Source organism: Hypanus sabinus, chromosome 4 (genome assembly GCF_030144855.1).
Source record: "Hypanus sabinus isolate sHypSab1 chromosome 4, sHypSab1.hap1, whole genome shotgun sequence".
Taxonomy (NCBI): Eukaryota; Metazoa; Chordata; class Chondrichthyes; order Myliobatiformes; family Dasyatidae; genus Hypanus; species Hypanus sabinus.
This window is the reverse complement of record NC_082709.1, coordinates 98,464,303-98,479,300: the sequence shown is the minus strand read 5'-3', so window position 1 is coordinate 98,479,300 and position 14,998 is coordinate 98,464,303. Positions and strand designations below refer to the sequence as shown.

Sequence of the window (14,998 nt, the reverse complement as noted above, 5' to 3'; positions counted from 1 at the left end):
TTAATTCCCATCCCCATTCCTGTTCCAATATGTTGGTCCATGGCCTCCTCTTTTGCCATGATGAGACCATTCTTAGGATGGAGAAGCTACATGCTATATTCCATCTAGGTAGCCTCCAACCTGATGGCATGAATATCAATTTCTCTTTCCAATAATTTTTCCCCCTTCCCTCTTCTAATCCCCACTCTGGCCTCTTTCCTCTTCTCCTCACCTGCCTATCACCTTCCCCAAGAATCCTTCTTCCCTTTCTCCCATAGTCCACTCTCCTCTCCTATCAGATTCCTTCTTCTACAGTTTCTCCCACATTCACATGGCTTCACATTTCAGATTCTGGCTAATCCTCCTTCCCCTCCCTGCACCTTTTTATTCTAGCATCTCTCCCCTTCCTTTCCAGTCCTGAAGTCTTGGCCCCAAATGTCAAATATTAATTCATTTCCATAGATGCTACCAGATCTGCTGATTTCCTCCAGTATTTTGTGTTACCCAGAATGAACTGTGGGTAGGTCCTTCAAATGGTACCTGTTATCAACTCTATTATGTGTCAGATACCCTTTGAAAGACCACACACACATCATCTGTATGCTCTCATCATCTCTGCCTGTTGTTAAGCTTTGTGATGTATTCTCTGGTCTTAAGCTCCCTCTAGAGCTGATGCTTTTGAGGTTTAATTTTGTGTTCCTAGTGTTTTTCAATAAGTAACTTGAAGGTGATTCTGAGAATAGCTGTCATTCATCAGAACCATTAGATTCAATTGCATGTAAAATGGCTTGGCATCTGCCGGCAAAAGCTGGAGATCAAATCTTATGTGCTATTTTTTTCTGATGATATGTGTTAATGCCAGTGTTGGCATTAAGATTCATGCATTCCTTTTAGTTTAAATCCCTACTCAGGGTACAGAGAAGTCTGGAGAAGTGTGAACAAACATGCCAGAAGAAACACTGTTTGGAGCAATATCCTTCAAAGAAGCTAGATCATGATGGCAGGGTCTGTGAAACACTGCTGAATGACCAAGGCAACAAAAGGCTTGACTCATCACCACCTTCATCATCTCCCTCAATGTCAACTTGTACTAAGCATTATGAAGACCAATGTCACTTGAGTAAATGCACCATGTCCCCAAGCAATTCAAACTATCAACAAGATCAGATGTTGGATTGTAACAAACACAAGATGATTGAGTACAATGTGTACAATGCCACCAAAATCTTACACACGTCCTACATGAACTGTGCAATGGAATTTCCTGAAGTACCACCAAGAGAAGAACTGGAGTGGAAGCAGGTGAACTGACCAAAATATTGATAGTTATTACAACAGGAATTTTGTCACAGTCAAAGCCTCTGTTAACATGCTCCATGTCAACACCATCAAATCCTTCAAATAATGTGAGAAATCTCTTTTCACAAGCAAGCTCCCTGAATCACGTTCTATTTTTATAGTTATTCTGGGGTTAGGATCATAGAGTTCAGAGTTATAGAGTGATAGAGTCATAGAAAAGTATAGCACAGAAACAGACCCTTTGGCCCATCTAGCCCATGCCAAACCATTTAAGCTGCCTACTCCCATTGACCTGCATCAGGACCATTGCCCTCCATACCCCTGCCATCCATGTACCTGTCAAAATTTCTCTTAAATGTTAAAATCAAGTTCACATACACCACTTGTCTGGCAGCTCGTTCCACACTCTCACAATCCTTTGAGCTAAGAAGTTTCCCTTCTTGTTTTCCTTAAGCATTTCATCTTTCACCCTTAACCCATGACCTCTAGCTTCAGTCCCACCCAACCTCAGTGGAAAAAGTCTGCTTGTATATCCTAACTATACCCTTCATAATTTTGTTTACGTCTATCAAATCTTCCCTCAATCTTTTACTTCCAAGAAATAAAGTCCTAACCTATTCAATCTTTCCTTATAACTCTGGTCCTCCAGTCTTGGCAACATCCTTCTAAATTTTCACTGTACTCTTTCAAACTTATTTACATTTTTTTCTGTAGGTAAGTGACTGAAACTCGGAATTTGGCCTCACCAATGTCTTATACAACTTCTACATAACATCCCATCTCCTGTACTTAATACATTTATTTATGAATACCAAGGTGCCAAAAGCTTTCTTTTCGACCCTATGTACCTGTGCTGCCAATTCCAATGAATTATGGACCCGTATTCCCAACACCCTTTGTTCTACCACACTCCTCAGTGCCCTACCGTTCACTGTATAAGACCTACACTGGTTGGTCCTACTGAAGTGCAAAACCTCACACTTATCTGCATTAAATTCCATCTGCCATTTTTCGGCTCATTTTTCCAGCTGATCCAGATCCCACTGCAAGCTCAATAATCCAGTTAGCCACATTGCAAAAGGAAATAGAAAAGGCGAGTCAAAAGAGCAATGTTATGATAGTCATGGGAGATTTTAACATGCATGTTGATTGGGAAAATTCGGTTGGTAATGGGTCTCAAGAGAGTGAGTTTGATGAATGCCTACGAGATGGCTTTTTAGAGCAGTTTGTCATTGAGCCTGCTAGGGGATCAGCTACACTGGATTGGGTGTCATGTAATGAACTGGAGGCAATTAGGGAGCTTAAGGTAAAAGAACCCTTAGGAGCCCATGATCACAATATGATTGTATTCAACTTGAAGTTTAATAAGCAGAGAGTAAAGTCTGACATAGCAGTATTTCAGTGGAGCAAGGGCAATTATAGTGGTGTGAGAGAGGAGTTGGCCAAACTAAATTGGAAGGAAATGCTGACAAGGGTGACAGCAGAGCAGCAATGGCTTGCGTTTCTGGGGGAAATGAGGAAGGTGCAGGACAGATTGCATTCAAAAACGAGGAAATGCTCAAATAGCAAAATAGTATAACAGGACTGACAAGGGAAGTCAAAACTATTATAAAAGCAAAAGAGAGGGCATACAACAAAGCAAAAATTAATGGGAAGACAGAGGATGGGAAAACTTTTTAAAACCTACAGAGAGTAACTAAAAGGATCATTAGAAGGGAAAAGATGAAATATGAGAAAAAAAGCTAGCAAACACTATCAAACTGGATAGTAAAAGCTTTTTCAAGTATGTAAAAAATAAGAGATGAGACTGGATATAGGACTGCTAGAAAATGAGGCCAGAGAAATAACAGGGGATGAGGAGATGGCAGTCTTCACTATGGAAGGCATTAGCAGTGTCCCAGATGCTGAAGTGTGTGAAGGAAGAGAAGTGAGTGCAGTTACTACTACAAGGGAGAAGGTGCTCAAAAAGCAGAAATACCTCTGGTCCGGGTACATAAGTCACCCAGACCAGATGAACTGCACCCTAGGGTTCTGAAAGAGGGAGTGCTAGAGATTGGGGAGGTATTTACAATAATCTATATAAAAAAAATCATTGCAAATGTCGCTCCACTCTTTAAGAAAGGAGGTAGGCATCAGAAAGGAAATTATAGGCCAGTTAGCCTAACCTCGCTCATTGGGAAGATGCTGGAGTCAATTGTCAGAGATGAAGTTATGGAGTACTTGGTGATAGAGGACAAGATAGGACAAAGTCAGCATGGTTTCCCTAAGGGAAAGTCTTGCCTGACAAACTTGTTAGAATTTTTTGAGGAGGTTATAAGTGGGATAGATAAAGGGGATGTAGTGGATGTTGTATATTTGGACTTTCAGAAGGCCTTTGACAAGGAGCCAATCATGAGTCTGCTTACCAAGTTAAGAGCCCATGGTATTACAAGAAAGTTATTGGCATGGTTAGAGCATTGGTTGATTTGTAGGAGGCAGTGAGTAGGAATAAAAGGATTCTTGTCTGGTTGGCTGCCAGTGACTAATGGTGTTGGGACGGCTTCTATCAATGTTGTATATCAGTGATTTAGATGTTGGAATAGATGGCTTTGTTTGCTGATGATATGAAGATTGGTGGAGGGGAAGGTAGTGTTGAGGAAACAGGTAAGATGTAGTACTTAGACAGATTAGGAGAATGGGTAAGATAGTGGCAAATGAAATACAATGTTGGAAAATCCATCGTCATGCATTTAGGTAGTAGAAATAAATGTGAAGACTGTTTTCTAAATGGGGAGATGCAAAGGGACCTGGGAGTCATTGTGCTGAATATCCTAGAGGTTAACTTGCAGGTAGAGTTGGTGGTGAGGAAGGCAAATGCAATGTTAGCATTCATTTCAAGAGATCTAGAATAGAAGAGCAGGGATGTGATGCTGAGGCTTTGTAAGGCAGTGGTGAGGCATCATCTTGAGTATTATGAACAGTGTTGGACTCCTCATCTTAGAAAAGGTGTGCTGGCATTGGAGAGAGACCAGAGGAGATTCAATAAGGATGTTTCCAGGAATGAAAGGGTTATCATATGAGGAACATTTGATAGCTCTGGGTCTGTACTTGCTGGAATTTAGAAGGATGTGGGGGGATCTCATTGAAACCTTTTGAACGTTGAAAGGCCTAGGGAAGGTATATGTGGAAAGGATGCTTCCCATGGTGGGGGAGTCTAGGACAAGAGGGCACAGCTTCAGGATAGAGAGGTGTTCGTTTAAAACAGAGATGTGGAGACATCTCTTAGCCAGAGAGTGGTGAATTTGTGGAATTTATTTCCACAGGCAGCTGTGGAGGCCAGGTCATTGGGTGTATTTAAGGCAGAGTTTGATAAGTTATTGACCAGACACTGCATCAAAAATTGCCGGGAGAAGGCCGGGGGGTGGGGATCAGCCATGATTGAATGGTGGAGCAGACCCAATGGGCCAAATAGCCTAATTCTGCTCCTATGTCTTATGGTCTTATGATCATCCAGATTGTTGATATAGATGACAAACAACAACAGGCCCAACACCGGTTCCTGAGGCATACCACTGGTCACAGGCCTCTATTTGAAAAGGCAACCCTCTATTACCGCTCTCTGATTCTCCTACAAAGCCAATGACAAACCTCCCACGTGGGACCTTGTCAAATGCTTTGCTAAAATCCATGTACTTTAAGTCCACAACTTCCACTGCCTTGCATTCATCAACCTCCCAGGTGTATTCCTCAAAAAAACATTATTAGATTGGTTAGACATGACCTACAACACACAAAGCCATGCTGACAATTTCTAACAGTCCATATCAATCCCTTCTAATGACTTTCCCACTTCTGATACCCGTCTCACCGGCCTATAATTTCCTGATTTATTTTTAGAGTCTTTCCTGAACAGCAGAAACAAATCCATGTTGTCCATGCTAACCAAGGTTCAAACTCAGGTTAGTATCATTTCCCACATTTGGCCCATATCACTCTTAACCCTTCCCATCCATGTATCTCAATTGTCTTTTAAATGTAGAATTTTACCTGCCTCTACCGCTTCCTCTGCAGCTCACTTTGTGTACTCTGCTTTCTGTATGAAAAGTTGTCCATCAGATTTCTTTTAAATCTTTCCCTTCTCACAATAAACATGTACCCTTTCGTTTTAAACTCTCCTACCCTGGGACAATGACTGTGACCATCGACTGCTCATGATCTGAACAACACAATTTCAAGATCCTCTAACTTCACAGCTCCCTAAGAATGCACAAAAGTGATTAGGGAGCAGGAGTAGGCTACTCAACCCCTTGAACCTGCTCTACTATTTAATGAAATCAGAGCTAATTCGATTGTCACTCCATCTCCACTTTGCTGTGCATCCCAGGAATCACTAACCCTCCTACTTATCAAGAATCTATCAACATATGCCCTAAGAATATCCAGATGTTGCCTGCATTTTGAGGGAAAGTCACAACCCTTTGAGAGGAACAAGTTAATCTCAGCTTGAATTACAGAGGTAACTGCTTATTTTTACTCAATAACACCTAATTCTAGATTCTCTCTCAAGGAGAAACATCCTCTTCACACCTGCTCCCTCAAGACTCCTCAGGATCTTGGGTGTTCTTGTTAGCTTTCCTGTAAATCTATAAACACAAGCCCAGCCTATTCAGTCTTCCTTCATGTGACAGCCCATCTTTTATGGGACAGGCTAGCTAACCAACTTTGAACTGCTCCCAATTCATTAATCTTGCTATGAACCATAGGATTATCGAAGCAAGTAGATTTGATTCCTTGTCTGGGATTATAAATAAAAACTGGCGGTATACCTTGGACTTCTGACATTCTTGGACTGGTGCTCAGCAGAAAAAGTAGAAAATAACTATAGAGAACAGTATTCTAATTATAAACAATCAGTATATCTGGGATCATCATCAGTCATTTGTATTCACAGCAATTACCAATTTCCAATAAATGTTCAGATATAATGACCTGACTTTCAAAATTGGATGGTGGGCCATATATTATAACAGTATTATATACTGTTATATAATGGCCATGTATTATATACTGTTCTGGCTCCCCGACTACAGCAAGGATGTCATTAAGCTGGAAAGGGTGAAGCAAGGGTCATGATGTTACTGGGACTGGAGAGCTTGAGTTGCAAGGAAAAACAGGACAGGCTGGGTCTGTTTACCCTGGAGAATAGAAGGCTGAGAGGCAATTTTATAGGGATATTTAACTTCATGAGGGGCATAGATAAGGCGACTGGTCATAGTAGTTTTCTCCGTGATTGGAAATAAAAAAAACTACAGGAGTTGAGTTGAATATGAAATGGGAACATTTAAAAGGAATCAGAGTGGGGATTTTTCACAGTGAGCAAATGGATTCAGCTGCCAGAGGAAGTGGTGAAGGTGACTACAACTACAATATTTATGAGAGGTTTAGAGGAGTACGGCTGTGTACGTAAGACTAGCCTGGATAGTTAGGATGGATGAGTTGGGCAGGAGGCCCTTTTATTATGTATAACTATGACTATAAAATTAGTTCATAAAATTGTTTGGATTTTACTATCTCAACTCCTGCTCAGAGTAGAAAATATTTTTATTCATTCTTATACTGAATTAAATTTACCAAATAATGAGTTTAATAAGAGTAATGTATTATTATAGTTTATTGCTGAGTTCACAGCAACTTTAAACATTTAAGTAGTGCACTGTTGCAGAAGCTGGTTTCAGTGAAATTTGTTCTTTACCGAACTAAGACATGTCAAGTTACTGAATGATTAAAGAAGGGTATTTGATACTTCATTAACATAACAAGATCCCCCTCAAGTTTTTGGGAAAGCAAGAGAGAGAGAGAGAGAGAGAGAGAGAGAGAGAGAGAGAATGAGAATGAAAGGGGTTGGAACCTGGGTAGGGATGAGAGGGAGGGAGAGAATAGAAAGAGGGAGTGAGAGGCAGAGAGAAAGAGTGAGAGTGGAAGAAGTGGTGGTACTTGGGTAGGGATGAGAGGAAGGAAGGGGCGGTAGTGAGGGAGAAGTGGTGGAACCTGGGTGGGAATGAGAGAGATGTTGGGAGAGATTGGGAGAGGGTGGGAGAGAGAGGGAGAAGTAGTGGTACGTGGGCAATGAGGAGAGAGAAGGGGGGGAGTGAGAGAGTGTGAGAGAGAAAGAGGATGGGGAGAGTGAGGGAGAGGTAGGGGAGAGAGGGGAGAGAGGGAAAGAGAAGGAGAGAGGGAAGGAAGAGAGCAGGAGAGATGGAGAAAGAGAGGAGTGAGTGAGACCAAGGGAGAGAGTGAGAGAGAAGTAGAGACACCTGTGTAGGGATGAAAGAGAGGGAGGGAGAGGGAGGCGGAGTAAGGGAAGGAGAGGGGGAGATATGGAGAAAGAGAGGGCGAGAAGGAGATGTGGTAGCAGCTGTGTGTGGATGAGGGAGGGAAGAAGGGAGAGGGCAAGAGAGAGAACAGGAAGGAGAGAGAGTGAGAGGCAGAGATGGATGGAGAGAGGAGGGAGAGAGAGAGAGAAGGAAAGTGAGGGAGGGAGAGAGAGGGGGTAGAGAGAGGTAGTGAGAAAGGGGGAGATACTGATGGATGGATAATGGATGAGAGGGAGAGAATGAGGGAGAGGGAAGTGGGAGGGAGGGGATTGGGAGGGAGAGGGGTGGGAGGGAGGGGATTGGGAGGGAGCAGGAGTGGGAGGGAACATTTCTTTATTTGTATAGAAGGATATTTGCAGCTTTTAGGAATCTGTGATCTTTGAACGGAATGTTCATTTTGTTCGCAGATTGCTGATGTCCTTTGGAGTGACCCTAGAAATCAAGCTGGCTGCGTGCCCAACACCATCCGAGGAGGAGGCTGTTACTTTGGTGAAGATATCACAGATAGGATGCTGAAAAAGTATAACTTAAAACTAATTATAAGATCACATGAATGTAAACAGGATGGCTATGAAGTGTGCCACAATGGAAAGGTGAAGTAGAAATGTTCAAACTCTTCCTGTGGCTTGCAAAGTTATCTTTTTTTATTTGAATCACTGGAGGAGTCAATTGGAATAGGTGGAGAGCTTCCACTTATCACCTCCCAGCTTCTGCCCATCGTCTTCACTCTACCCCTTCCTTCATTTGCTCATCTGCCTCTCTCCATCACTTATCACTTAGCCTCTCCACTCCATCCCTGCACCGTTCAGCCTCGGTGAATGGTCTTGGCCTGAAACATTTCCCTTGCCTGATCTGCTAAATCCCTCCAGCACTTTATGTGCTCAGGTTCCAGCAACTGCAGTCATCCTTGTAACTACTTTGGTCTGTGTCAGGAACCCAGGTCCTGGGGCTAATTGAAATCTTTTCCTTGTAGGTTATCACTATATTTTCTGCTTCTAATTACTATGAAGAGGGCAGCAATCAAGGAGCTTATATCAAACTTGGTCCTGATTTGATTCCTCACTTTGTCAAGTATCGTGTTAATAAATCCACAAGGAAGCTGACTCTTAAGGAAAGGTGAGTGTGAGACATTCTGCAGTAGTTTACTCCACCATCCACAGACTGAGATAGAAAATAACAAGCTGGGAAGTTGAAATAGAAACAGGAAGAATTGGAAACACTTATCAGGTCAGATGGTGTCAATGAAGAGAAAAACATAGTTATGTTTCAGGATTAGATCTAGGTGAAATGTAACCACCCTTCCAATGTCAAAGGGTGGCATTTCAACAAACAAGGTCTGTGTCTAAGAGCTTATGATTATGTGCAGCATACAGAACAGGAAGCAGTGTACAACACACAGGGCACAAAGCTGTCCGTATAACGCCAGTGTTCGCACCTCGGCTAATGAGCACAGTTTTGGTGCTCATACGTAAAGGTAGATGTTTGTACAGAAAACAGAAACAGCCCATTCATCCCACAATGTCTCTGTTGACCACAATGCCAAATACAACAAATCCTTTCTGCCTGCATAGATTTGATATACCTCCATTCCCTACATACGCATGTACCTCTTGAACACCACTATCATATCTGATTCTGCCATCACCCTCTGTGTAAATAAAATTGCCCCTCAATTGCCCCTAACAGGTTGAGTAGCCCATATCTATACTCAGTGGAGTTTAGAAAAATCGGAGGTGATCTTACCAGAACATGAGATGCTGATGGAGACTGAGATGAGTACCCAATGATGCAGAGAGACAGAGATTGTTCAAAATTCAATGTAAATACATTATCAAAATGCATATATGCCATCATATACAATCCTGTGTAAATCCATAATAGAATAATAACTATAATGGAATCCATTAAAGACTGCACCAACCTAGGTGTTCAACCAGTGTGCAAAAGACAACAAACTGCAAATAGAAAAATAAAGAAATAATAGTAATAAATAAATAAGCAATAAATACTGAGAACATGAGATGAAGATTCATTGAAAGTGAGTTGTGGGAACATTACAATGCCAGAGATCTGGGTTTGCAGGTTCTCCTTGTGACTGCATTTTGTTTCCTCTGCTCTCCTCTCGCATCCCAATATGAGGCAGAATGCCAGGTTAGTGTGTCACTATAAATTCCCCGAACACATAGGTGGGCATTAGAATGGGGGGAGTGTGGACGTGGCAAGGATAAAATGGCATTAGTGTACGCATGGTGGTCAGCATGGAATAATGGGCTGAAGGGCCTGTTTCTGTGCTGTATCATCCATGAATGACTCCGAGGTCACCCTCCAAAAACAGTTAATTTCCATATTGCAGCTGTTTGTGAGGACACTATAGATACTTCCAAAGGTTTGCTTTGCACTGGAAAGTTGCACATCATGTGTCTCTAGTTGAGGGGCAGAATCCAGAAAGTATGCTCCAGCTAGCCTACCACCTGCCTGGGGATATTACCAGTCCATGGTTAAGGATGGACAATTCGGTAATGTCAGTTGATGTGATTGAACACAGAGGTACAAGAGACTGCACATTCTGGGATCCAGAGCAACACTCAAGTTGCTGGAGGAGCTCAGTGGGTCAGGCAGCATCTGTGGAGAGAAACAGACAGTCAATATTTCACTTTGAACATCTCTTTGGCTCCACAGATGCTGCTTGACCCATGAAACCATACGCCCAGAAGATATACAAGCGGAATGAGGCCATTTGGCCCCTCAAGTCCGCTCTGCCATTTCATCATGGCTGATCCATCTCCCTCTCATCCCCAGTCTCCTGCCTTCTCCCCATATCCCTTTATGCCTTGACCAATCAACAATCTATCAACCTCCGAGGTGCTGGAGTTCATCCAGCTGTTTGTTTTTAGTGTATAATCTTCATGGATTTGAGAGGTAGATTATACCTGACAAACCATACACAAGATTTTGAAGAAGTAACTAAAATAGAAATGGAAATTATAGATCAGTTTCTGCTGTAGAACTGACATTAATGAGTTCAGGACATCAGATTGCAAGTTTGCCTGGTTGCTGCACTGCAGCAAAGTAGTGTACAGTTCCCTGCACTAAACAATGCTGTATTCGGTTTTCTCACAGTGGGTCAAAAAAAAACTCTGGTGGAGTTCACACCCCAAAAGACCTGCACAGTTCCCAAAGGGACCAGATTCAGCTCATTACAATTTGCTGCTTGCCTACCCAGAAAGGGTACCTATGGCAAACCTGATGCTCCACCACTATAGTCATTATGGTGGAGAAGAGAGGGAGGCTGCAGGGAAGAATGAGAGAGCCCTAGGATTTAGTGAAAGAGACCTGCTCACCTTAATTGATGAATAAAAACTATTTGAATATCCAGTCTAAAGTAGCTCCAGCTATCTCTTCCAGATATGGGAATTGCTTCTTATTGAGCCTAGGTAGTATATCAATATCAGTAGGAGTGAGACATGAGATTCCTTCAGCACAGTGAAAACAAGCAATCCTGAAAGTGAAGGTCTGGGGATTTTTGTGTCTCACTTGCTCCCTCTCAGCTGACATCAAATGGTTGCTAGGGCCACTATATTCCAGGTTAATTTGACTTGTGTGTAACTTGTACAACTCGATCCAATATCTAAGCACAAATCAGAGCAAACACTTCAATTGGAAAGTACAGGGAGAATGGCCAGTGGATGCAGCAGTGGTGAAAGGGAAACCAAGGCAGAATGCTGGATGTAGGCAGGCAGGTGTGAGACGGGGTTCGAGAAGTGGCAGCAGGATCTTCCAAAGTCTCTGTAAGGATAAGAGTCCGAGCATTCTTCCTGTGGTTGGAAAGGAATGAACCAGCCATTTCACAGTAATCAGAAATAGCACTTGTGATCTAACACTGGATTGCTTTATTTAATTCCTTCAAATTAAATTCCCCAACTAGACTCTAGATTTAAACTAGACTCTGGAATTTAGGCTTCTGCCCTATAACTTAATGTCCAGGTGAAAGCTAGTGGCATTTTGGACTCTTGTCTGTCAGTCCAGTGAAGACAAAGTACCATCAATATGGTGATATCATTTATTATGTGTATGGGGAGGGGGTGAAAATCCAACCAAACAAACAGAGACAAATTTCTCAAAGGTACTGAAGCAACCAGGAACGAGTGCAAAAATTGTTCCACTCCAGTTAATCAGGTTCTGAATTAATGCACTGAATTAATGACTGAATGCACTTACAGTCTTACTAGTTACAATAAAAGCTCATGGATTAGAGATGTCACTGACCTAGCTCAGAGGCATGGCCTCATGCACATAGATTATCACCAAGGAGGAAGGTTGTTGCTGGAAATGAGCCTTCATATGGCCACCCCCTCATCCAACATTTAATGACCCTTTTAAGCCAGGTAACATTTTCTAGGGCCTGGATTGTGTGTTCCCACTTGTAATGCATTCTTAGAAATGATTATTGGGCATACAAAGAGAGGGCAGAAAGACAGAACTCTTTACACACTATTCTTTGACAGCTTTGTTTCATTTAGACTACTGTCCATCAATTGGTGTTGGCTATTGTGAACAACTGCCCGGGTTAAATTAACATTAAATGTCCAGTCACACAGACAATATAAGTTTGATGGAATTGATGTCTTTGACACACTTTCTAAGCAATTGAATCACTTATTCTGTTCCTTTCCAAGAGTGAGTGTGATTGAAGAATCTGCCCTGAAATCTCTGCGTGAAAAGCTGTTTGCCCACAAATCTGAAGTTATTGCCGCCTTCAGAAAGTATGACCCGGACTATACAGGTAGAAACAGCTAGTCCCTTCAACTTGCTATCCTTTTCCTGCTAGAGTTTCTGCTCTACTGTGTTTTGCTTTACTGATTCTAGGAAATGTATATATACATCAATAATGGAATCATTATAGACATGGCCCGATTATATTAAAATGCAATGGAATAATTTAGATGGCTGACACTTGTGGAACCCATGGTTTTGCTACATGCCAGCTTACCCAGTCAAGCATCTTGATACACTTCAGACTCCATAAGAATCATGCAAGGTAGAAACAGGAACATCATACCACCTTATTAATACTGACTGTGACATCCATCTACACAAATCCTATATGCCATGTTAAGCCTTTCTCTCTCTTTGCCTTTTAGCCATATAACATATAACAATTACAGCACAGAAACAGGCCATCTCAGCACTTCTAATCCATGCCGAACGCTTACTCTCACCTAATCCCACTGACCCGCACTCAGCCCATAACCCTCCATTTCTTTCCTGCCCATATACCTAATTTTGCTTTAAATGACAATAACAAACCTGCCTCTACCACTTCTACTGGAAGCTCATTCCATACAGCTACCACTCTCTGAGTAAAGAAATTCCCCCTCATGTTACCCTTAAACTTTTGCCCCCTAACTCTCAACTCATGTCCTCTTGTTTGAATCTCCCCTACTCTCAATGGAAAAAGCCTATCCACGTCAACTCAATCTATCCCCCCTCATAATTTTAAATACCTCTATCAAGTCCCCCCCAGCCTTCTACACTCCAAAGAATAAAGACCTAACTTGTTCAATCTTTCCCTGTAACTTAAGTGCTGAAACCCAGGTAACATTCTAGTAAATCTTATCTCTACTCTCTCTATTTTGTTGACATCTTTCCTATAATTCGGTGACCAGAACTGTACACAATACTCCAAATTCAGCCTTACCAATGCCTTGTACAATTTTAACATTACATCCCAACTCCTATACTCAATGTTCTGATTTATAAAGGCCAGCATACCAAAAGCTTTCTTCACCAACCTATCCACATGAGATTCCACCATCAGGGAACTATGCACCATTATTCCTAGATCACCCTGTTCTACTGCATTCTTCAATGCCCTACTATTTACCATGTATGTCCTGTTTGGATTATTCCTACCAAAATGTAGCACCTCACATTTATTAGGATTAAACTCCATCTGCCATCGCTCAGCCCACTCTTCTAACTGGCCTAAATCTTTCTGCAAACTTTGAAAACCTACTTCATTATCCACAACACCACCTACCTTAGTATCATCTACATACTTACTAATCCAATTTACCACTCCATCATCCAGATCATTAATGTATATGACAAACAACATTGGACCCAGTACAGATCCCTGCGGCACACCACTAGTCACCGGCCTCCAACCTGACAAACAGTCATCCACCACTACTCTCTGGCATCTCCCATCCAGCCACTGTTGAATCCATTTTACTACTTCAATATTAATACTTAACGATTGAACCTTCCTAACTAACCTTCCATGTGGAACCTTTTCTATCCATAAGTGTTTAAACCCCTTTTAAACTTCACAACAGTATCTGCCTTCAGCATCTCCTTTAGTAACTTGTTTCAGATATTCACCTCCTTCTGATAAAACTCATCTCTTAGATCCCTGTGAAATTACTTCCTCTCATTTGTAACCAATGCCTTCCTGTCCTGGGGTGAAGATTTCGACAATCTATTCTATTATTTTATAATATTTATAAGAACATTGAATTGAGCAATATTTTTCCTTATTGATTAGTTCAGCATTTATCAACCTGTGATCAGGTTTAAAGTGTATTTTCCTCTAATTTAAGTACATATTTTACTGATGTTAAATTAATAGGAAGCTTTACCTTATGATGATATTATAATTCAATATACTATAATTTAACATTTAGATAGAAAATAACCTCCCCATTTTAATGCTACTGCAACAGGAAATTTAAAGCAGTTGCAGTTAATAAAAATTTAACTACTTTGGTTTCATGAGGAAATCAGGATTGAGGGGAATCTCATTAAAATCTACCAAATATTTAAAGGTGTGGATAGAGTGGATGTGGAGAGGATCTTTCCAATAGTTGGAGATCTTTCAAATAGTTGATAGGGCAAAATTGCAGTCAGTAGAATGAGATGAAATGTAACATGGGGGCAAAATCTAAAAGAGTGATGAATACAGGGCTGAAAGTATTACAGTATATTTGAATGAACGCGGTAGGCAGAATAAGGTTGATGATCCTGTAGTGCAGTTAGAGATTGGCAGGTACGACATTGTGGGCATCACTGAGTCATGGCTGAAAGAAGATCATTGTTTGGAGTTTAATGTCCAAGTTACACCTTGTATCAAAAGGACAGTCAGGCAGGCAGAGGGAGTGGGGTGATTCTGTTGATAAAAATGAAATAAAATCCTTAGAAAGAAGTGAAATAGAATCAAAAGATGTAGAATCCTTGTAGGTAAAGAAACTGCAAGGGGGAAAAGACGTTGATGGGAATTATATCCAGGCCTGGAGGTGGGATATAAATTTCAATGGAAAATTCTAAAGCATGTAATAAGGGCAATGTATGATAATCATGGGGGATTT

At 41.5% G+C, this 14,998-nt stretch overlaps 1 protein-coding gene across 1 annotated transcript in view; it reads left to right on the top strand.

Moving 5' to 3' along the window:
* The window catches only part of LOC132393018 (serine/threonine-protein phosphatase with EF-hands 2-like), a 190,362-nt gene that overhangs the window by 144,373 nt on the left and 30,991 nt on the right, over positions 1-14,998 (top strand). Inside the window, exons 12-15 of the mRNA XM_059967709.1 lie at positions 874-1,281; positions 8,039-8,224; positions 8,605-8,747; positions 12,308-12,414. Of these exons, the coding sequence (XP_059823692.1) occupies positions 874-1,281; positions 8,039-8,224; positions 8,605-8,747; positions 12,308-12,414 (844 nt within the window). The remainder of the gene's footprint in view (positions 1-873; positions 1,282-8,038; positions 8,225-8,604; positions 8,748-12,307; positions 12,415-14,998) is intronic.